The sequence below is a fragment of the Schistocerca piceifrons genome, chromosome X, assembly GCF_021461385.2.
Source record: "Schistocerca piceifrons isolate TAMUIC-IGC-003096 chromosome X, iqSchPice1.1, whole genome shotgun sequence".
Lineage (NCBI taxonomy): Eukaryota > Metazoa > Arthropoda > Insecta > Orthoptera > Acrididae > Schistocerca > Schistocerca piceifrons.
Genome location: NC_060149.1, coordinates 292,972,645 through 292,996,856, shown reverse-complemented (window position 1 = coordinate 292,996,856; position 24,212 = coordinate 292,972,645). Strand labels below are relative to the sequence as shown.

At 44.3% G+C, this 24,212-nt stretch overlaps 1 protein-coding gene across 1 annotated transcript; it reads left to right on the top strand.

Moving 5' to 3' along the window:
* Nucleotides 1-2,663: 2,663 nt before the first annotated feature.
* Nucleotides 2,664-21,585, top strand: LOC124722318 (proline-rich extensin-like protein EPR1). Its single transcript, XM_047247496.1, has 3 exons — nucleotides 2,664-2,690; nucleotides 15,842-16,438; nucleotides 21,460-21,585. Exons 1-3 carry the CDS (start codon nucleotides 2,664-2,666, stop codon nucleotides 21,583-21,585), a joined length of 750 nt encoding a protein of 249 aa, XP_047103452.1.
* The last annotated feature ends 2,627 nt before the right edge of the window (nucleotides 21,586-24,212 follow it).

Sequence of the window (24,212 nt, the reverse complement as noted above, 5' to 3'; positions counted from 1 at the left end):
TAGATTTATATGGACAAATAAATAAATACTTCTATCGAGCAGCACCAAGCAGACCTCCGAGTTCGGCGTCTTCATACCACGAATTGTTCTCCACCAGTAATGCCACATGCCATCGCTTGGTGAGACGCTGCAGAGATTGCTGGTGGTAAGCCTTTCGGGGCATAAGGTCATGATACACGAAACTCTGCTGTTCCTGACGTTTCGTCCAGAACTGCGCTGGACTTCTTCAGAGGCGTTGCTCCTCTGCTGAGTCTTGCCTACATCAGTCGGCAAGAGTCAACAGAACAACGTCTCTGAAGATGTCCAGCGCAGTTCTGCCCGAAAAATTAGGAACAGAAGAGCTTCTATGCCGCGAAACGCTTACCAGCAGCACTGTAATCCGGTCGCGAAATCATTCATTCCATCACGCTGCAGGGAGGTTTGGAATTTAATCCACTACACTGACGCAAAGACTAGCTATCACAAACTTTACGCCACCCCTCCTTCTCCTCATGGCGGGCAAATACTGACAGTGATAATTTCATCCACCACCAGGATATGAAGCAGCTTCCTTTCGACGCGAGCGCCAGCGCACAGACGTGCGTTAGGGACCTAGGCCACGGAGGCGGGTAACATTTAAGCAGCCTTTCTTCCCGCGCTCAATATGTGAATTGAATGGGAAGAGAACGGACAGTATGCGCGGCCAAGCATTTCACAGTGGTTTTCTGGTTATGAATATAAATCTAAACGGAAACAGAAAAGCATCTAACAGGAACTGAAGAAAACAGAGTACCAAACTCATTGCTGAAGTAAAAACCGAAACAAGGAATAAGGATGATCAGTCGCCGAAAGAACAGAGCAGAATACTTGGGATAGGGGCCGGGGGGGGGGGGGGGGAAATCAGAAATGGTTAAATCCTGAACGTCGATGATGATGGTTATGATGGCCTTTTAGTCGAAACATCTATATCACTAAAACACTAACCCGTTGTACCGTAAGGTTAACAAAAATTCGTTTTTTTAACATTTCGCGTAGTTATTGACCGAATTTAAAAATTTAAAATGCTGTCACAACCCTCTTATTAAGCGGTAGAATAATTTATTAAAAGTTTAACACCATAAGGCAATATTGCTGTTAGAAACTGTGTGTTTACCTTGAGGCAGCATAACTCAAGGCGCGCAAATACCAAACGTCATTCACCGTTTATTTGAAAATGAAAGTGCTTAGCGACTTGCAACAAACTTTACACATAATTTCAAACCTTCATAAATCTCCCTGTGCTGATACTCCCCACGGAATGATGAAAGGAATGAGGTTTATTGCTTACTATATTTTCGCTGTTGCCGGCCACTGTGGCCGAGCGGTTCTAGGCGCTTCAGTCCGGAACCGCGCTGCTGCTACGGTAGCAGGGTCGAATCTTGCCTCGGGCATGGATGTGTGTGATGTCCTTAGGTTAGTTAAATTTAAGTAGTTGTAAATTTAGGGAACTGATGATATCAGATGTTAAGTCCCATAGTGCTTAGAGCCATTTTCACTGTTCATGCAGGCAAACTTCATGATCAAGCGTGACGTTTTAATTTATTACCTCTTTATTACAATTGTATTCGCAACACAGTGTTTAGGCAGTGTTCACACATACCACTAATTGTGTTGTGCAGCAAATATGATATCATAAACATTGAGAACGTGAAAAACTAGTTTTTGCTCAAAATGGGAGTTCAAGCATGATATATTAATTTAACAGTTCTTTAGTGCTATCTCTATTCACGACACATTTTGCAGACAGTATCTACATATATTTCTGAGCGTACCTGCAAAATTACGTCATTGTACGATGCGTAGTTCAGGAGGTATGACGTATTAACATTGAGATGCGCGAAGAACTAGATTTTGCTTAAAATGGAGAGCAAATCACCAGACTATATTCATCCAGTGTTTCATAATGAGAGCACTTAGTGCCTTCCAACACACTTTAAGAATAATTTCAACATTTTCTAAACTTTTCTTGCTTGTACGCTCAAAGTTTAATTGTTAACACATTAACTCGTTCGTAAAGTAATCAGGCATTCGAAGCTGTTTTATATATTGGAGTTAAATACTTTAAAGTTCGGGGGCTTACTGGTATTCTGCTAAAATTGAAAGAGCTTAAATATCTGTAATTTTACTTCTGTTTTCAATTTCACTTCAGAGCCGGAAATACGAACCAGAAGACATTCAGGTGCCCGCGAGCAGCTGTTTAGTAATTTCTAGTATAAAAGCGACCGCAGATTAACTCAAAGATCTCTTCCAAATTTAATACCTCTCGAAACAGCAGTATCTGAAAAATGGTTCAGCCACAGAGACGGCATTCACAGAGACGTTGTAGTAGAAGCCACGCCACGCTATTCGTTTCCGAACGAACACATCCCTAAGAAGGAAGAGGTACGTTCCGGAGTGTCCCCCGGCGACGTGTTGTGGAGTAGTACATCTATGCCGTAACACAGGCCTGATTACGATCGTGCCGATGCGAATTAGGGCCTCTGTGCTGTTGTCTGAGCGCGCCGACTGTTAATGTCGTTCCGGACACATTGTTATTCCGCGGGGCGCATCAGTAGAAAGGGCCGGGCTCTCACAGAGCCGGCGGTATATAAGCGCCTGGCGAAAGGAGACAGCGCAGTAGCACGTAGCACGGCTCCGCCCTCACCATGGCCCGCGCGCACCTCCTAGTCCTGGTAAGCACATCTCCACAGCTCTCCTCTGCCCGCTTGCGGTAGCTTCCTAGAATCATTCAGCTGGCCTTGGAAGCTACGAAGCGGCAGGTTCAGTACCTACCAAAAATAACTAGCATTTCTTAGATAACATTTTAACTTCTAAAACATTAAGAATACTCTTGGGATTTTGTCATTGTATGAATAACAACACTTGCTTTCCATCATTTAAACAGATCTCTGCATCTGTATTTGTCAATCAGTTTCTTCTAAGTTGCTAAACCGCATTTTTGCATGAGCCAGAGAACAGTTATATGGCAAACGAGAAAACGAGGAGTGATATGTACAGGTTTTTGTTTGGTATCTAACAGATTAGAAAACCATCACTAAAGTAAGCAAGATCAAGTGCCTGTAGGCTGCAGTAGCTATACAGGGATGAGGGGACTTGGGCAGATAGACCAGCGTGTAGAGTTCCATCAAACCAGTCTAGCGACTGAAAACCACAACAACGATGGGTTGGTTCTCAAACTTCTCCGCAGTGATTCATGTACTGCACAAGTGTGTAGTACCCATGCAAAATACAACTGACTGGGGATTTGAACGAATAAATAGAGCCGCGCGGAGTGACCGCGCGGTTAGAGACGCCATGTCACTAATTGCGCGGCCCCTCCCGTCGGAGGTTCGAATCCTTCTTCGGACGTGGGTGTGTGTGTTGTTCTTACCATAGGTTAGTTTAAGTAGTGTGTAAGTCTAGGGACCGATGACCTCTGCAGGTTGGTCCCATAAGAACTCACACACATTTGAACATTTTTTTGAGTAAATAGAAGGGCAGCAGGAGCGGTAAAATGTATGTTCGACTCTTGGGAGAGGGTAAGGGAAATGGCGAAGAACTGTATTTGCCAAACGCTTGAAGATAGACGCCAACTATACCCCAAAAATCTAATTTCCAAGAACCAGTATTAAGTAAGGAGTTTAGGAATATCCTAGAGCCCCCTACATATCGCTCCCGCAGGGACGGCCGGCCGGGGTGACCGAGCGGTTCTAGGCGCTACAGTCAGGAACTGCGCGACCGCTACGGTCGCGGGTTCGAATCCTGCCTCGGGAATGGATGTGTGTGATGTCCTTAGATTAGTTGGTTTAAGTAGTTCTAAGTTTTAGGGGACTGATGACCTCAGATTTAAAGTCCCATGGTCCTCAGAGCCATTTGAACCGCAGGGACTGCGAAGAATGGTTAGACTAATAACAGCTCACACAGCGGCATTTCAACATTCTTCCCACATCCATTGCGCCAATGGCATATGAAGAAACTCTAATACGTGTTACAATGGGATGTACCCTCTGCCATCACATCACAGTGGTTTGCACACTATGGATGGTGAAGTTGACGCAGATGAGGTCCTACGACGCCATCAAACGTCAACTGACACCAGTGGATTGATTGTCAAACTTCTCCTTAGTATCTCATGAAGTGAATGCCTGTGTCACGGTTAATGACTAACCGTCCGTCGTGTGATGGCGCTAAGCATTCGGATAGAGTATGCTACCAGGAACAAACAATCTACACCCTGCAAGCGTTCGCTACAGACATCGAAACTGCACATTTGCTCTTCTGACACATTATCTGCAGGTATATCTACATCTGTGTTTACACTTTACGATGTACTTCGAGTATCATTAGCATTTACACCCGTTTTTTGTTCAATTTTAGGAGTGGTGTGGGAGAAAAACGACCGCATGGGCTCAAGGAAAACCTGTTCAAGAGCGAAATATGTCATTTACGTAGCCCCCTACGCTCATGGGTCTTACCACTCGTCATTTGAATAAGACAAATATTCAGAAACAGACGACTCGTTGTTTTGCGCAAAAACCAGTCCGCTCTTTACCTGTGTTTTTCTTCCTGTGCCTTTGTCCCGCATCTGCGCAGGGTCGACATGGATATTAAAGGATTTGGCGAGGTTAATTTTGAAGTGTGGCCACATGCCCCTCCTGTCGCCACCCCGTTACCCTCACTGGACGGAAAATGTGTACCCCAAGTGTCTGGATGTAGTGTTACTCATGTGAAAGTAAGCGAAAGTCTTCTTCTTACTTACTTATCCGTGGCTTGGGCCTTATTGACCATATGCCTGCTCCACACTCCTCCTCCATCGTTCCCGATTGCGAGCCTCCTGCCAACACTCGCCCGCTCCTAGTCCCATGTCCTCGGTGTCCTTGTCAATATTGTCCTTCCATCTTGTCCGCGGTCGTCTTCGGTATCTGCTTCCAGCTACAGCTCCCAGAAACACATCATGGGGTACCCTCCCTTCATTCATCCTTGCTACATGTCCAGCCCAGGTCAACCATCTTCTTCTTATTCTTTTTATAACGTCAGGCTGTGCTTAAAGCTCTTTTAATTCTTGATTTTTCCAAATTCTCCATTCCCCCGTTTGTGAATCTATCTCAGGAGGTTTTTCGTTCGAAAACAAGTAGTTTCTCTTCCTCTGTCCTCCTAAAGGTGAGGCTTTCACAACCGTACATAACCAATGGCATGATTATACTTTGGTACAGCCTGATCTTAAAACTTCTTGACAGAGATCTTTTCTTCAGCACATCCTGAAGGCTAAAGTATGCTCTGTTGCCTCCAACAATTCTTGCATTTATTTCAGTTTCACAGTGGTTCTGATCACTGCAGAGACTACCAAGGTATTTGAAAGTATTTTACCTTTTGAATCGGAGACTGTCCACCGTGAGCGGGTCCCCATCAGTCGCTGACTAGTACTCACCTAGTGGGCGTGAGAAACCACATAAAAACCACATTCGAGTTGGGCGACACACCGACCCTCGTCGTTGACCTACCGGCCGGAGGTAGGTACCTCCCTCCCGCGGAAGCAGCGCTTTGACGTGCACAGCTGTCCGTGCGGGTAGACTTTCACCTCTATTGATTTTCACAAACCGCAGAAGGATTACATAGTCAACACCTTATTAATCTATCATAACGGTTCCTTTCGATTCATCAACGAAATATATTATGTCAAAAATAAGAAAAGTGCTTCAAACAAAATGATACACAAGGCGTATTTATGTGACTAGATACGGCGTATCTACGTATTACATATGCTCCACAGGTAGGACTACTGTTATGATATCGACAGTTGCGTGCAGTGGCCAACTGAAAACGGCTACAGAAGCAAATTTCTGCTCTTACTGCAGTGTTAGAGCACGTAACATAATTACAAAAGAAAGATAGGCAGCTGAAATGAACTGTTCGAATAGTGCAACTTTTGCAACACAGGATAGTCCGAGCGTCGAATAAACCACCCGTGGTCTGGAAGCTCAGCCAGCCTACCGGTGGTTTTCCACACTCACTTATGTAAATTCGTGGCTAGTTCGCCACCTCAGTAACACAACACATAGTTATTTAAAACGTGACAACGGAAGGAGGGTATGATTCCAGAAGGAAGAAGAAGAAATAATGTAGGTGAAGTACCTGCTCCCAGGAACAAACTGACAAGAAAGTAGTAGACTAGCTTTCAAATCAGCGCACAATCCGCTGTACAGTGAAAATGCATTCTGGAGTATTTTAGATGTTTATTGTTCCAAATATAAACACATACCCAGTACTCGCAGGACTAAATTTCAAAATATTGTAAAAGGTGACGAATTGTGTAGCAGTCGCCGTCGTTAGCATCGCCTGCGTTTGTTAGCGACGCAGGTATACTACACATTTCGAGCAAGTCTTTCAACTGAAAACGCATAAAATATGCACTTACACTTATTTACTAGACTTTCGTACTGTTCGCGTTGGACATATTTACTCACAATGAAATTTAATATAGTTCTGGCAACCCCTCCTTCCCTCCCCGATTGTGACCAAGGTTTTCTGGAGGTTTCCTTTCTCTGTTAAGTCATCTCGCCCCCTTTTATGCCCCAATTGGGGCTCCTCCTGTTTCACTACCAGCTCACCTGTTATTTGGTTGAAAGGACTCCGACCCCACAATAGGTCAGAAATTGAGCCGCCCCTTTAGGGATGGAAAATGTAAACTAGTAATATCATGCTTCTTGAAAGCTGTTTATCGCTAACAAAACCTACCCAAATTATATTGGCAGACTTGTGAAACATTTAACATTCCTTCAGTCTGCTTTCTTTCCCTTTTGAAACGAGATTTGAAAGCTTTTTGTACGCAAAAACCTTACGGATTCTTCTACGAGGTGTATTCCATTTCCTTTTTCAGCAGCAGCTAACTTAGGAAACAACGAGACTTTTTGTGCTGGTCAGGGAAGGGAGGGGGTTCAGTGACGAAACCAGGAATGGTCTTGTTGAAGGAGCCGTCGTGGTATTAGCGTGAAGTGATTTACAGCAAGAACAAGAAACCTAAATCAGGATGACCAGATAGCTATTTGTAGCCTAACCCTCCCAAATAGCTACCCATTCTTAAGGAATGCACTGCCTCACTCAATTCCCAGTTACATAAGGATCTAGACTTCAAATATGGAGTCCCAACTAAGGTGCAGCTTAATACTGTTCACAAACACAATACTTAGACTGAACTGAACGTCAAGTTAATTGTATGAAAACACTTGTAGGACTGACTGGGGACAAAACTCCAGGCACCTTATTTAGTGTGGCATTTGGCTGCTCGCCATCGAACCATGTAATGGAGATATTCTCCTTCTCGAAGCTGCAGAGTAAATACGAAACCGACAAGCGAGTATGGTGCGACGTAAATTCAAGCCAATCCCGTCACGACGCAAGAAAACCAGATTCAGAATTACAAAGAGCTCTAAGTTCTACCCACAAATGCAACAATAGAATAGTAGTAACCAGAGCACTGGCTGTGAAAACTCCGAATTCCAATCCAGCTCACAGTATTAGTTTAGTTTGCCATGAAGATTCATTCCAGCCAAACTGAGTTACATACTGCACAACACACATAACATAACGTGAGCTCTGAGTAGTAATCTCGCCTTCGATGCTAACTCATTTTTTGGCAACTGTTGCTATAAATTCTAATGAAAAAAATAACTACCGCTCCGTACGTCCCCATTCATAAACCTAAAATGGCTTTCTGCACAGAAAATCAGTATCAGAGGTAGCGAACAGTATCTGCACGGATTAAACTGTAATGTAGCAGAGTACACGCCGAGACGGAAAAAAGGTAGAAGAACGGCAATTATTTCGCAAGCAGGGAAATACCGAACTCATTAACTAGTAAAAATATAAAATTGCACCTGTCTCTTCGGAACGAAACGTCCGTGGCTGTGTTTACAGTTGCGAGGGAAAGCTCAAGAAACGAGTAATATGCAGCCGAGCAGCGGAACATAGCATTGGTCACGCAATGAACTGGTTGTCGGCGACTATGAGTCTTGTAGCAATGCCTTATCCGTCCTAGATTACTTCCTGCACGTCTTCCTGCGGCCAGAAATGCGTGTTATGACGCCGATGCTGATTCATCATGCTGAAGCAGTAAATACCTGGCGTGACATGAAAACTTAAGTCTTGCGCTATACGAGCTGCGTAAGGCCATAGCTTAACATCGAGATAAGAAATTCGGTCGGAAACTCAAGCGGAAATGTTTCGAGTGGTACCTCTTTGTGCCTCTTGCCCTCCCCACAAATTTCTCCAATCTGGAAGTGCTTCACTATAGAAACGTACTCCATCGAACGAATAGTTGTGATCCTTTACTTATCAATCTATATTGGTGTACTGGTTAAGGCACTACACTCATATCAGAGGACAACAGGATTTTATGTGGTTTCTCTAAAGCGCTTCAGGTGAATGGTGAGGCTGTTTCATCAACAAAGACACAATCAGTTACAGCAAGCGCCTCGACGTCGATTGTACCACTCCTGGGTTTTCTGAAATAAGTCACTAAAAGTACTAGACGAATTTTGCTGTTCGGGCAACAAAATAACTGATGTGGCCGCAAAAATCAAATGGCTCTGAGCACTATGGGACTTGACATCTGAGGTCATCAGCACCTAGAACTTAGACCTACTTAAAGCTAACTAACCTAAGGACATCACACACATCCATGCCCAAGGCAGGATTCGAACCTGCGACCGTAGCGGTCGCGCGGTTCCAGACTGAAGCGCCTAGAACCGCTCGGTCACAGCGGCCGGCGATGTGGTTCAATTGGCTCTGAGCACTATGCGACTTAACTTCTGAGGTCATCAGTCACCTAGAACTTAGAGCTAATTAAACCTAACTAACCTAAGGACACCACACACATCCATGCCCGAGGCAGGATTCGAACCTGCGACCGTAGCGGTCGCGCGGTTCCAGACTGAAGCGCCTAGAACCGCTCGGTCACAGCGGCCGGCGATGTGGTCCCAAGTAGACTGCAGAATACAATCTTGCAATAGCAACAAAAGCATCTGTGAACAAGCAAATTCTATAAACATCAAATACACTGAACCATCTTAGAAACTGATACAGGCATACGTATTCAAATACACAGATATGAAAACAGGCCGAATACGGCGCTAGGGTCGGCAACGTCTATATAAGAGCCGCGGTCTCGCGGTTCTAGCCGCGCAGTCCGGAACCGCGCGACTGCTACGGTCGCAGGTTCGAATCCTGCCACGGACATGGATGTGTGTGATGTCCTTAGGTTAGTTAGGTTTAAGTACTTCTACGTTCTAGGGGACTGATGACCACAGCTGTTAAGTCCCATAGTGCTCAGAGCCATTTGAACCAATCGTCTATATAAGACAACAAGTGTCCGGTTCAAATAGCTTTGAGCACTATGGGACTTAACATCTGAGGTCATCAGCCCCGAGAAGTTAGAACTACTTAAACCTAACTAACCTAAGGACATCACACACATCCATGCCCGAGGCAGGATTCGAACCTGCGACCGTAGCGGTCGCGCAGTTCCAGACTGAAGCGCCTAGAACCGCTCGGCCACTGCAGCAAGTGTCTGGCGCAGTTGTTAGGTCGGTTAATGCTGCTACAATGGCAAAGTGTGTTTGAACATGATGTTATAGTCGGCGCACGAGAGATGGGATAAAGCATCTTGTGTGAGAGAGCAATGCTGGAGCCCATGCGCCTTCTAGCTTGATGACATCTTATTTGTTGCACCGCCACGCGGGATTAGCCGAGCGGTCTCAGGCGTTGCAGTCATGGACTGTGCGGCTGGTCCCGGCGGAGGTTCGAGTCCTCCCTCGGGCATGGATATGAGTGTCTGTCCTTCGAATAATTTAAGTTACTTAGTGTGTAAGTTTAGGGACTGATGACCTTAGCAATTAAGTCACATAGAATTTCACACACATCTGAACATTTTGAATTTGTTGCACTACTCTCGCAAGCTATTATCTACTGTTCGGAGTGGCGCAGCTAGTAGGTTTTCTGATCCTTTCATGTTCGAGTCGAATTTAGTTGTTGAACCGTCACTAGTCGTTTGGCCCCTAAGTGCTTCTAAGAATAATCCGTGCCAAGTGACTGTGGCTGACACAATAAACTTTCAAAGTGTGGGCTCTCCAGTCGTCGTACTTAAGGATGCGCCAAGGTCAAATATTATAAAACCAAACACACGAGGGGTGGAGGGCGGGGGGGGGGGGGGGGCAAAATGAAGTGTTGAGCCACTCTTAGGACTAACATTGTTATTTTGTACATACACATCTGCAGCTAGACTCCGCACATTACCTTGTGCTGTTTTCATCGCTCTCTCCCTCCCATTCCCTGCCCCGTTTGGGAAAGAGGCACGGAAATAACAGCTACCGTTACATCTAAGCGTGAGCTTAAACTTCTCTAATTTTTTGTCTACTAATGTGAAATTTATGTGAAACGATGTAGTATGTTTCTAGAATGGCCTTGTGTTCTCAGAATTTTAGGCGTAAACATTTCCATAACGCGTAATATATTAACTATACTGTCTTCCAGTGCAGTTTGTTGGGCAATATTTCAAACACTTTGCGCTAACTAGCAGGACTAAACGGACGGCTCTCAGCTAGAAACATTTAAGCTCGCAGGGACATGTAGATCGCTCTGAATTTGGCATCGCAGCCTAGAACATTGGAAATATTAAACATATAGCTAGAATCTCCTTGCCGATCATGAAGCGCGTTTGAGGATCCTTTAGACCATACAGAAATAGTTCTTGAGTTCGAAAATCAACATGCTTTAATCGCAATTCGTGATTTCAAAGTGAAATAGGCCTTGTCATTGATATATAACAACAAAAGACCATGATTGCAGCAATTGTCTTAAGAACTAATACCAGTATTATGCATATCAGAGAAATCTTTTACACTGTTAATTTGCTTTCTGACAATTCTGTTTACATCATTTTCAAAATTTTCAGTATCACCACAACAGATTCCGTTAGCACTCTGAACTTGTTAAAAACACGCTGATCCTTAGTCGAAGACTTACAACTCGTACACGAATTTTTTGCGCTCGTAAAACACTAGTCCCCTGAAGAGAATATCATATGAGCAGACAATCCGAAAAGTAGATTTTTGAGGAGTCAAACGTTCGTCACACGTGCCACGTTCCAAAGTTTCCACTTAATGTAGGAATCTACGATATCATTTAGCAGATATGATTCACATGTTGTTCTCAGCTAAATTCAAATTCGTAATAAATTCCTAATATTTTAACAGATTTAATTTCTGCATCTTTCTTCTCAGACAATCCTAAAAGATGATGGAATTTGTATGACTTCCATGGGAGATCTAATTCAAATGAAATCTAAGAAGGACCTAGGGATAGATCCCTGTAGAACATTAGTACGAGCTGCCACTAAGGGAAAATGATTACAAGAATTGCACCGTCAGGGGAGAGATGTTTCGCAGCTTGGGAATGATGAGAGCGCGATGATCTGACCTTGTTTCCCACTCCCGATGTCGCTAAGACAACGTGACCGTGGCAGTGCACGAAGGCCGGAAGGCTCAAGCGCAAAGAAAGCGGCGCGTTTCGTCATGGCGCATTGTTTGCGCGGGAAACAGGGCAACGCTGCCATTAGCAACCACTTTCTCCCACTACATGCCACAGTCCACAACTTAATTAACGCCTTCCACTTGACTCTTATCACGGTGTAGTAGTTCAGAGGCGCTAAAGTGTGCGACATTCTTTCTTACTTTTTCTTCTCACAGCATATGCACTCTTCCCCTTATCTTAAGGACGATCTCTGTTACTAACGTACATCGAAGAGGGTTGGGTTGGGTTGTTTCGGGGAAGGAGACCAGACAGCGAGGTCATCGGTCTCAGCGGATTAGGGAAGGATGGGGAAGGAAGTCGGCCGTGGCCTTTGAAAGGAACCATCCCGGCATTTGCCTGGAGCGATTTAGGGAAATCACGGAAAACCTAAATCAGGATGGCCGGACGCGGGATTGAACCGTCGTCCTCCCATCGAAGAAATCGGCATTCATACACGGTAGCTTTATGCAACCAGGAACACTGGATTCTTTTGCAGCATCTACTGACAGTGCTCTACCACCACTAAGTTAGGTGACATCACGGTTAAAACTGGGCTCGTATAACGTATAAGTTAGGAGGCTGAGTTCAAATCGTCTCCAGGACATCCTAATTTAGGTTTTTCATAATTTCTCATATCACTTCAGGTGCTTGCCTAGAGTTTTTGCTCAGCATGCTCCTCGGCATGGCCTACCGTTTTCAGTTTCATGAATGAGACTAGCTTTCAGAAATGCAATACAAGGTGAAGAAATAGGGAATTACTGTCCGATATGTTTTCCTATATTACCAGCTATCAAACAACTTTCCAATATCTGGGGTATCTATAAGCAGCAATTTAACGTGCAACGATCACCGAATCTGTGAGAAAACCTGTTCTCAGAATGACGCTATACGAAAGAATACTGATAAATTATAGTTTATCCACGACCGAGTTCTCTTAACAAAACACATGTCCCACGATTACTCAGTAGTGTTTACAGCTCATTAATCCTTACTATGCTGAATTATCAGAATATCCAGAGGAAAGCTACATAATTCATTACGACTTTTAATCACAAGTACGTCCCAAAAACGTGCTCAAAGTTCTATGATAAAATTGAATCAAAATTGAACTTACCATCGACGTCGAGACCGTAAGTTCTCAGTCCCTTCCAATAATTATTTCCCACATCCAACATCTTTCCTATTCCACAACTTTATCCTCCCACCTAGTATATGACCAGGAGCCACCAGAATACAACAAAGAACACACAGTAACAACGTCAGGTCATGAATACCTCGCAGTTTCATCCTGTTAAAATTTATTTTTTATTTACTTTACTTTTTTCAAACAAACGCTGAAGGCAGCCCCCTAAGGCCTTTAAGAAAGGTCACAGTTCGCAGTAACTGATGGGAAGTAATCGAGTGAAACAGAAGCGAAATCTGGCATTCCCCAAGTAAGTATTATAGCCCTCTGCTGTTCCTAATCTATACAAATGATTTAGGAGACAACCTGAGCAGCCCTCTTAGACTGTTAACAGATGACGCTGTCGTTTACTGTTTAGTAAAGTCAACAGAAGATCAGAACCAATTTCAGAATGATTTTCACACGATATTTGTATGATGTGAAAAGTCGCAGTTGACGAAACAACAAAAAGTGTGAGGTCCTCTACAATAGTATTAAAAGGAATCGGTTATATGTCGGTTACACGATAAATCATACAACGACTCAACTAAATATCTAGGGTTGAATAACATGGAATTGTTTACCAAGAAGTAATGGAAGAATTCAAAAATGAAAATAATCTAGGAATTACAATTACGAACAACTTAAATAGGAACTATCACATAGAAAATTTTATGGGGAAGGCGAACTAAAGACTGCGTTTTATTGTAGAAACACTCAGAAGTTGCAACAAATCTTCTGAAGAGGCTACGTGCACTACACTTGTCCGTCCTCTGCTAGAGCATTGGTGCGCGGCGCGGGATCCTCATAAGATAGAATAGACACAGGACATCGAAAACGTTCAAAGAGACGCAATTCATTTTGTATTATCGCGAAGTAGAGGAGAGACTATCACGGATTTGATACACGAATTGGGGTGGCAGTTACAGAAACAACGACATTTCTTGATGCGGCAAGACCTTTTCACGAAATTTCAGTCTCCAGCGTTCTCCTCCAAACGTGGCAATATTTTGTTGACTCCCGCCTACATAGGAAGAAATGATCATTGTAACAAAATAAGAGATACCAGAGATCGTACGGAGAGATTTAGGTCTTCGTTTTTCACGTGCTGTTCGAGATTGCAACGGTACGGAAATAGTCTGAAAATGGTTCGATGAATCCTCTGCCACAAACTTAAGTGTGAGCTGCAGAGTAGTCTTGTAGATGTTGATTTAGGGATATTGTAAATGACGGATAACTGTAAATAATCAGTTGGAAAAGGATGCGGAAGGAAATAGGTCGTGTCCTGATGGCAGAATCCAACAATTGCATTCTCTTAAAGTGACGGAAAACCTATACATGGACGTCCGGGCTTAAATTTTTAGCCCAGACCTCCCGTATCGTAAGTATGCGCCACATCGTTTAGTAATAAATCCCAATGAATGTTGCTATTAAAAAGGTGTTAAGACTCATCAAAAACCTCATTCTTAATAGTCCAACAGTGCACGTTCGTTAGCAAATCAAGAAACATGTCACTTCTACCTACATACATCTAGCATAATGATTATGACGGTAAAATTAAAGGAACTGGTGTTAGTATGCTGGCGTGCAGTCGTTCCTCCAGCACAGGAGCTGATGGGGTAGGTGAGAGCGAATCATTTTGATGGTTGTGCTATGCATAGAAAAGTAAAAAAGAAGGTACAACATACGGTGCAAAAGGCAGCTGAAGCACTGAAAATGCAGTCGATAAAAACGTTCTGCTGACAAAGATAAAAACACGATACGCATGGGCGTCCGCAGAAATTTTTCACATTGGGGCAATACTCTGAAATTGATTCATTTTGTATAAATGGTTCAAATGGCTCTGAGCACTATGGGACTTAACGTCTCAGGTCATCAGTCCCCTAGAACTTAGAACTACTTAAACCTAACTAACCTAAGGACATCACACACGTCCATGCCCGAGGCAGGATTCGAACCTGCGACGTAGCGGTCGCGCGGTTCCAGACTGAAGCGCCTAGAACCACTCGGCCACCAGCGGCCGGCTCATTTTGTATAACTGGAACAGTTAGTTTGACTACGTATACTGCCGCAAGAACTAAATTTAACAAGAATTACATGAAACGTGATGTATCTTAAACGATTAATAGATATGCATTCATGGTTTTAGGCGTAATATATACTTAAGAAAATACAATTTTAAATATTTATCACCAGAGCTGGCATATTAGGATATCTTTGATGTGGATAGTTATGTTTACATCATCACACTGAAATTTATCTCATATCTGCGTTAAAAAATGTCAAAGTTGTAGTTACACCTTACAGTATTAAGATCATATATGTGCATAACATATATTTCTCTTAATTATGGTACCTTCATTATCTAGCATGATGTGATCCACATGACATCGATATATTATATACAATGGAGAATGGAGAACTGAAACTTAAAAATCTGAAATAGAAAAAAAGGAGAACTACGGAGAGGACACTGTTGGAATGCAACAAAAAGAAAAATAATGCCAAATTAATACTACTCAAAATAGAAAAACAGAAATAAACTTTTCAAGTACAAATGGTTCAAATGGCTCTGAGCAGTATGGGACTTAACTTCTGAGGTCATCAGTCCCCTAGAACTTAGAACTACTTAAACCTAACCAACCTAAGGACATCACACACATCCATGCCCGAGGCAGGATTCGAATCTGCGACCGTAGCCGTCGCGCGGTTCCAGACTGTAGCGCCGAGAAGCGCTCGGCCACCTCGGCCGACAAAATAAACTTTTAAAGACCAAAAAATGTCCTTTTGTATCAATGTTAAATTTGTTACTTAGTAATACGGCAAACAGTGATTGCTACAGTTATGTGAAAACTTTGTAATAAATACAAACTCTATACCCTGAACTTCCGGAAAGGGGTAAGTGCGCCCTATAACCCGGGGGTTGCTGACGCCTATGGATATTAATGTTAACTGAATATGGCTGAAAGCGCGAAATTCACTTGGCATAAATAAAGCTGTATAAAAGGTGGTCGGTTGGTGTACGTCGTCAAGTAAGCTTCACTGTTTCTGGAACATACGAATGTCTAAACGATTAAAAGGGGCCAACTAGCACAACTCACAAAACTCTTGTTGCAGACGATGTGCTGGTTGGCAGTGTCGGTACGCACTGCACCTGCGGGACCATACAGCGGTAACGGCGGAGGCGGCTACAGCAGAGGCGGTGGCGGTAATGGCTACAGCGGGGGCGGCGGGGGCGGCAACGGCTACAGTGGGGGCGGCGGTGGTGGCAACGGCTACAGCGGAGGCGGCGGAGGTTTCGGCGGCGGCGGCGGCGGTGCCGGCGGCGGTGGCTACAGCCCGCCACTCCCCAACGGGTACGCGCCGCCTCCAGCCGTCGACACGCAGTACGGCGCACCAGCGCAGGCGCCGGTCATCCACAAGCACGTGTACGTGCACGTGCCGCCGCCAGAGCCCACGTACGCGGCGCCCAGGAAGCCGCAGCCTCCGCCGCCGCCCCCACAGAAGCACTACAAGATCGTGTTCATCAAGGCGCCCGCGCCGCCGCCGCCCACGGTGCCGGACCTGCCGCCCATCGCGCCGCCCCCCGAACAGAAGACGCTCATCTACGTGCTCGTCAAGAAGCCCGAGGAGCCGCCCGAGATCACCATCCCCACGCCCGCGCCCACACAGCCTTCCAAGCCGGAAGTCTACTTCATTCGCTACAAAACACAAGTAAGTGCGTATTTACATTAAACATTTTTTAAAGAGTTGGTCTACTACCATAAACTAAAGCGCACAGCGCTAGATTTCGAGCTCGACGGGAGAGACAGACTCCTCAGATCAAAATCTGTCGATCTGGCCTGAGGTACTGTTCGCGCAAGTTAGCTTTATGACTTTTTTTTACTGATGACAGATTGTATTTAACCGAATCAGATGACGGCACGCGCTAGTGAAAGTAGCAGAGAGCATAGTTCGAATATTCCGTCACTCTACCATCTGGTGAGCAAGATGTATAAGACAGGCGAAATACCCTCAGACTTCAAGAAGAATATAATAATTCCAATCCCAAAGAAAGCAGGTGTTGACAGATGTGAAAATTACCGAACTATCAGTTTAATAAGTCACGGATGCAAACTACTAACGCGAATTCTTTACAGACGAATGGAAAAACTGGTAGAGGCCGACCTCGGGGAAGATCAGTTTGGATTCCGTAGAAATGCTGGAACACGTGAGGCAATACTGACCCTACGACTTATCTTAGAAAATAGATTAAGGAAAGGCAAACCTACGTTTTTAGCATTGGTAGACTTAGAGAAAGCTTTTGACAATGTTGACTGGAATACTCTCTTTCAAATTCTAAAGGTGGCAGGGGTAAAATACAGAGAGCGAAAGGCTATTTACAATTTGTACAGAAACCAGATGGCAGTTATAAGAGCCGAGGGACACGAAAGGGAAGCAGTGGTTGGGAAGGGAGTGAGACAGGGTTGTAGCCTCTCCCCGATGTTATTCAATCTGTATATTGAGCAAGCAGTAAAGGAAACAAAAGAAAAATTCGGAGTAGGTATTAAAATCCATGGAGAAGAAATAAAAACTTTGAGGTTCGCCGATGACATTGTAATTCTGTCAGAGACAGCAAAGGACTTGGAAGAGCAGTTGAACGGAATGGATTGTGTCTTGAAGGGAGGATATAAGATGAACATCAACAAAAGCAAAACGAGGATAATTGATGTAGTCGAATTAAGTCGGGTGATGCTGAGGGAATTAGATTAGGAAATGAGACACTTAAAGTAGTAAAGGAGTTTTGCTATTTGGGGAGCAAAATAACTGATGATGGTCGAAGTAGAGAGGATATAAAATGAAGACTGGCAATGGCAAGGAAAGTGTTTCTGAAGAAGAGAAATTTGTTAACATCGAGTATAGATTTAAGTGTCAGGAAGTTGTTTCTGAAAGTATTTGTATGGAGTGTAGCCATGTACGGAAGTGAAACATGGACGATAAATAGTTTGGACAAGAAGAGAACAGAAGCTTTCGAAATGTGGTGCTACAGAAGAATGCTGAAGATTAGATGGGTAGATCACATAAGTAATGAGGAGGTATTGAACAGAATTGGAGAGAAGAGAAATTTGACTAGAAGAAGGGATCGGTTGGTAGGGCATATTCTGAGGCATCAAGGGATCACCAATTTAGTATTGGAGGGCAGCGTGGAGGCTACAAATCGTAGAGGGAGACCAAGAGATGAATACACTAAACAGATTCAGAAGGATGTAGGTTGCCGTAGGTACTGGGAGATGAAGAAACTTGCACAGGTTAGAGTAGCATGGAGAGCTGCATCAAACCAGTCTCTGGACTGAAGACCACAACAACAACAAGACCAAAATTATGCCACCCGCAAGAAGTAAAGAACGTAGTCACTAGACGGCCACGATGCACTTAGCCACCCCTGGCCGTCATCGGATACACGCAGTGATGTTGCAGTAAACAAGTATAGTAGTGACTCAAGAAATCGCATCGCACTATGAACGATTTGGAGACAGCTGTGCACGTACTATCAAGTGTTTCAGCGTGTCCCCGTGAATAGAACTCAAGATATGCCGACTGAAGCGCACTCACTCCCAGGTGTAATAATATTGTGGTCGGTTAATACTGAAACTCAAGGTGGTTGGGCGAGAACATTTGAGGATACGAGGATAACGAAAACCAATACTGATGGTGTGATATATTGACCAGCATATGTATAGCGAAATGCTGTTTTCCTTACTCTTGTGTTTCTCATCTCCACCTCAGAATAGACAGTTAAAACACAAAACAACACAAAATTCCGTAACATTCGCAAGCAGAAGACATTTAGTTTTATGGTAAACAGTGTTATAGTGGACGGAAGGGACATCTGGTACAGTAAAAAAATAATGCAGAATCTGCAACAGGCAAGCATCTATTATGTTCGCATCCCAAAAAAATGGGAATAAAGTTAAAGAAAAAGAGAAAATCTGTGAAAGATAATGTTAAAATGGAAAATAAGAATATTCGAAGTTTCTTCTTAACGTCCGAAAAGAATCAAAACCGGTTGTTCATTCGTTACATCTATAACCCTTCCGAAATTAACTTATTTGTGTTAAAACAGTGCTGATGTAATGAGTTACTGGACATCGAAAACAGACAGAATTTAGTTTCGTGTACAGGTCATAGTTCGCATAATCGTGTCTTTTGTATTAAAACGTTCTCTCTGTTTTAACAAGCTAATCTTATATAATAATAATTGATCGAATATTAAACCAGTAAATAAGAAGAAATGACGAAAAATGAAAGTGAGACAGGAAAAATAGCTATAAATATACTTTATTGTCAAAGTCGACCACTGAGCTGATTTTCAGTAGTCCTTTTCCACTGATTCAGTCTGCGGCTAGTACAACTGCAGAGGAAGTTCAATGTAGTTTTCCCTGGCTCCTCCTCCACTGTTTCATCGCTGCACCAATCTTTTCACTATATCATCTTTCTCAGCGACCTTCCCCACGTACCGAGGCTAGTTTTCTCGCCTTGTTCTCAGTTCGTGCCCCTAGTGTAGTGTTTTCCCTTTCATATCAGTGTCCCCGATGCGCCAGTGGTCCATTTCTCACCCCCGCAAAGCAGTCCACCGTAAAAGAAGCTTCATTTACTTATCTGCTGCCCATTCTGACATTATTTGAGGAACACAGTTTCCTTCGCTTAGTAACGGCTCGTAGAGTCCCCTACAGTTGTGCATATAGCGTTCGATCTGGAAGCAGTCGACTTCGAACCTGGTGGCGTAAGTAATTCTTACCATCGGTATGCAGCGGTGGCATACAGTTTCTGATCCTTAGACGGTACACCACTGTCCTGGATTAGATCCCAAACCTCTCAGCAATGTCTACTGGGTGAGAGCGTATGCAGCACATGGATAGACGATGCTCAATGTCACTCTTAGGCAAGAGAAAGTAACCTACTACCACACAAATGCATCTTTCTTTCCTTTCTTTTCATTCCCACGATCATCTACATCTACATGTATACTCCGCAAGGCAGCCAACGGTGTGTGGCGGAGGGCACTTTACGTGCCACTGTCATTATCTCCCTTTCCTTTTCCACCCGCGTATGGTTCGCGGAAAGAACTACTGCCGGAAAGCCTCCGTGCGCGCTCGAATCTCTCTAATTTTACATTCGTGACCTCCTCGGGAGGTATAAGTAGGGGGAAGTAATATATTCGATACCTCATCCAGAAACGCACCCTCTCTAAACCTGGACAGCAAGCTACACCGCGATGCAGAGCGCCTCTCTTGAAGAGTCTGCCACTTGAGTTTGCTAAACATTTCCGTATGGTTATCACGCTTACCAAATAACCCTGTGACGAAAAGCGCCGCTCTTCTTTGGATCTTCTCTGTCTCCTCTGTCAACCCGACCTGGTACGGATCCCACACTGATGAGCAATACTCAAGTATAGGTCGAACGAGTGTCTTGTAAGCCACCTCCTTTGTTGATGGACTATATTTTCTGAGGACTCTCCCAATGAATCTCAAACTGTCACCCTCTTTACCAACAATTAATTTTATATGATCATTTCACTTCAAATCGTTCCGTACTCATACTCCCAGTATTTTACAGAAGTAACTGCTACCATTGTTTGTTCCGCTATCATATACAGGGTGTTACAAAAAGGTACGGCCAAACTTTCAGGAAACATTCCTCACACACATAGAAAGAAAATATGTTATGTGGACATGTGTCCGGAAACACTTACTTTCCATGTTAGAGCTCATTTTATTACTTCTCTTCAAATCACATTAATCATGGAATAGAAACACACAGCAACAGAACGTACCAGCGTGCCTTCAAACACTTTGTTACAGGAAATGTTCAAAATGTCCTCCGTTAGCGAGGATACATGCATCCACCCTCCGTCGCATGGAATCCCTGATGCGCTGATGCAGCCCTGGAGAATGGCGTATTGTATCACAGCCGTCCACAATACGAGCACGAAGAGTCTCTACATTTGGTACCGAGGTTTCGTAGACAAGAGCTTTCAAATGCCCCCATAAATGAAAGTCAAGAGGGTTGAGGTCAGGAGAGCGTGGAGGCCACGGAATTGGTCCGCCTCTCAATCCATCGGTCACCGAATCTGTTGTTGAGAAGCGTACGAACACTTCGACTGAAATGTGCAGGAGCTCCATCGTGCATGAACCACATGTTGTGTCGTACTTGTAAAGGCACATGTTCTAGCAGCACAGGTAGAGTATCCCGTATGAAATCATGATAACGTGCTCCATTGAGCGTAGGTGGAAGACATACTGACGAAACTAAAATGAGTTTTAACATGGAAATTAAGCGTTTCCGGACACATGCCCACATAACATATTTTCTTTATTTGTGTGGGAGGAATGTTTCCTGAAAGTTTGGCCGTACCTTTTTGTAACACCCTGTAATCATACAATAAAGGACCCTTCTTTCTGTGTATTCGCAATACATTACATTTGTCTATGTTAAGGGTCAGTTGCCACTCCCTGCACCAAGTGCCTATCCGCTGCAGATCTTCCTGCAGATCTGGATACGATACGATAAGATGCAAAAGACGACACTATCTTGCAGTCATCTGCACGACACACTCTCATATGATGAGCCGATCTACCCCAATGACTTAGAATGCCTCAGAAACACCTGCGAAATGAGTTACAACGTTCCAGTAGGAGGAAGTGCCTAGGCAGAGAACAGAATGAATGACCGCAAGTGCTTGGTGCCTGTTGCAGACTCAGGAGGGTGGCGGACCGGGCGGCGCGTACGGACCTCCATCGCCGTCTGGCCCCAGCCCAGAATACGGTGCTCCAAGCGCCGGTGGCGGCGGCGGCGGCGGCGGCGGCTCGGGCCCCTACTGAGACCTGCGCCTCACAGCTCACACCGCAGCACTCGCTCGTGTCTAGTTGTGAACACAGTTAGCTATAAACTGTTACTCATAGGTGGTGTTTTCAATCACTTTTGTTCATTTTTTTAAAACTGTTTTTTATACATGTAATATGTAATAAATTTATTGTTTCTTAGAACATTGCATTTTTATTGTTGTTTGTGATATACAGGTCGCTTCACAAAGACAGACCATATTGCGCATATTTTCTTTTACGTAGAAACATGGAATGACGCACTAAGTGACGCACCCAGAAGGGGAGGAGGAAAAGAAATGAAACGTCACGAGTTGACACGGTACGTGATGTTACGTGAGTGATTACGGTATAGAGTCAAATTTACAAAGAATTTGGCAGTAGGAGTCTACTTATCAGTATTATATTCCTGAATTCCAGTCAACAGTAGATATCCTCGGTGTAGCAAAGCAGCTTAAATCATTTAATAAAAGCAAGGCCTACGATCCAGATCGCAATACTAGTCAGGTTCCTTTCGGAGTATGCTGGCACAATAGCTCCATATTTAGCAGCTATATACAACCGCTCGCTTACCGAAAGATCCGTACCAAAAGACTGGAAAGGATTGAGGGAGGACATAGAAGCAATTCTGAGGCGGGCAGCTAGATTTGTTACTGGTAGGTCTGATCATCACGCGAGTGTTACGGAAATGCTTCAGGAACTCGGGTGGGAGTCTCTGGAGGAAAGGAGGCGTTCTTTTCGTGAACCGCTACTGAGGAAATTTAGAGAGCCAGCATTTGAGGCTGACTGCAGTACAATTTTACTGCCGCCAACTTATACTTCGCGGAAAGGGCGCAAAGATAAGATAAGAGAGATTAGGGCTCGTACAGAGGCATATAGGCAGTCATTTTTCCCTCGTTCTGTTTGGGAGTGGAACAGGGAGAGAAGATGCTAGTTGTGGTACGATGTACCCTCCGCCACGCACCTTATGGTGGATTGCGGAGTATGTATGTAGAAATAGATGTAGATGTAGACTGGAAAGTTGCTCAAGTCACACCAATACCCAAAAAGGTAAATGGGAGTAATCCGCTGAATTACAGGCCCATATGACTAACGTCGATTTGCAGTAGTGATTTGGAGTATATACTGTGATCTATCATTATGAATTACCTCGAAGAAAACGATTTATTGACACACAGTCAGCACGGATTCAGAAAATATCGTTCTTGTGAAACAGAACCTCTTTATACTCATGAAGTAATGAGTGCTACCGACAGAGGATGTCAAATTGATTCCATATTTTTAGATTTCCTGAAGGCTTTAGACACCGTTTCTCACAAGCATCTTCTAACCAAACTGCGTGCCTATGGCATATCGCCTCAGTTGTGCGACTGGATTCGTGATTTCCTGTCAGAAAGGTCACAGTTCGTAGTAATAGACGGCAAGTCAACGAGTAAAACAGAAGTAATATCCAACCTTCGCCAAGGAAGTGTTGTAGGCCCTCTATTGTTCCTGATATACACTACTGGCCATTAAAATTGCTACACCAAGAAGAAATGCAGATGATAAACGGGTATTCATTGGACAAATATATTATACTAGAACTGACATGTGATTACATTTTCACGCAATTTGGGTGCATAGATCCTGAGAAATCAGTACCCAGAACAATCACCTCTGGCCGTAATAACGGCCTTGATGCGCCTGGGCATTAAGTCAAACAGAGCTTGGATGGTGTGTACAGGTACAGCTGCCCATGCAGCTTCAACACGATACCACAGTTCATCAAGAGTAGTGACTGGCGTATTGTGACGAGCCAGTTGCTCGGCCACCATTGACCAGACGTTTTCAATTGGTGAGAGATCTGGAGAACGTGATGGCCAGGGCAGCAGTCGAACATTTTCTGTATCCAGAAAGGCCCGTACAGGACCGGCAACATGTGGTCGTGCATTATCCTGCTGAAATGTAGGGTCTCGCAGGAATCGAATGAAGGGTAGAGCCACGGGTCGTAACACATCTGAAATGTAACGTCCACTGTTCAAAGTGCCGTCAATGCGAACAAGAGGTGACCGAGACGTGTAACCAATGGCACCCCATACCATCACTCCGGGTGATACAACAGTATGACGATGACGAATATACGCTTCCAATGTGCGTTCACCGCGATGTCGCCAAACACGGATGTGACCATGATGATGCTGTAAACAGAATCTGGATTCATCCGAAAAAATGACGTTTTGCCATTCGTGCACCCAGGTTCGTCGTTGAGTACACCATCGATGGCGCTCCTATCTGTGATGTAGCGTCACGGGTAACCGCAGCCATGGTCTCCGAGCTGATAGTCCATGCTGCTGCAAACGTCGTCGAACTGTTCGTGCAGATGGTTGTTATCTTGCAAATGTCCCCATCCGTTGACTCAGGGATCGAGACGTGGCTGCACGGTCCGTTACAGCCATGCGGATAAAATGCCTGTCATCTCGACTGCTAGTGGTACGAGGCCTTTGGGATCCAGCACGGCATTCCGTATGACCCTCCTGAACCCACCGTTTCCATATTCTGCTAACAGTCATTGGATCCCGACCAACGTGAGCAGCAATGGCGCGATACGATAAACCGCAATCGCGATAGGCTACAATCCGACCTTTATC

Excerpts from the sequence above, each read along its gene's own strand:
- LOC124722318 (XM_047247496.1), top strand. The coding sequence starts at position 2,664 with ATGGCCCGCGCGCACCTCCTAGTCCTG. Across the intron at positions 2,691-15,841 it reads GCGCGCACCTCCTAGTCCTG|ACGATGTGCTGGTTGGCAGT; the intron begins GTAAGCACATCT and ends CTCTTGTTGCAG. Across the intron at positions 16,439-21,459 it reads TCATTCGCTACAAAACACAA|ACTCAGGAGGGTGGCGGACC; the intron begins GTAAGTGCGTAT and ends TGCCTGTTGCAG.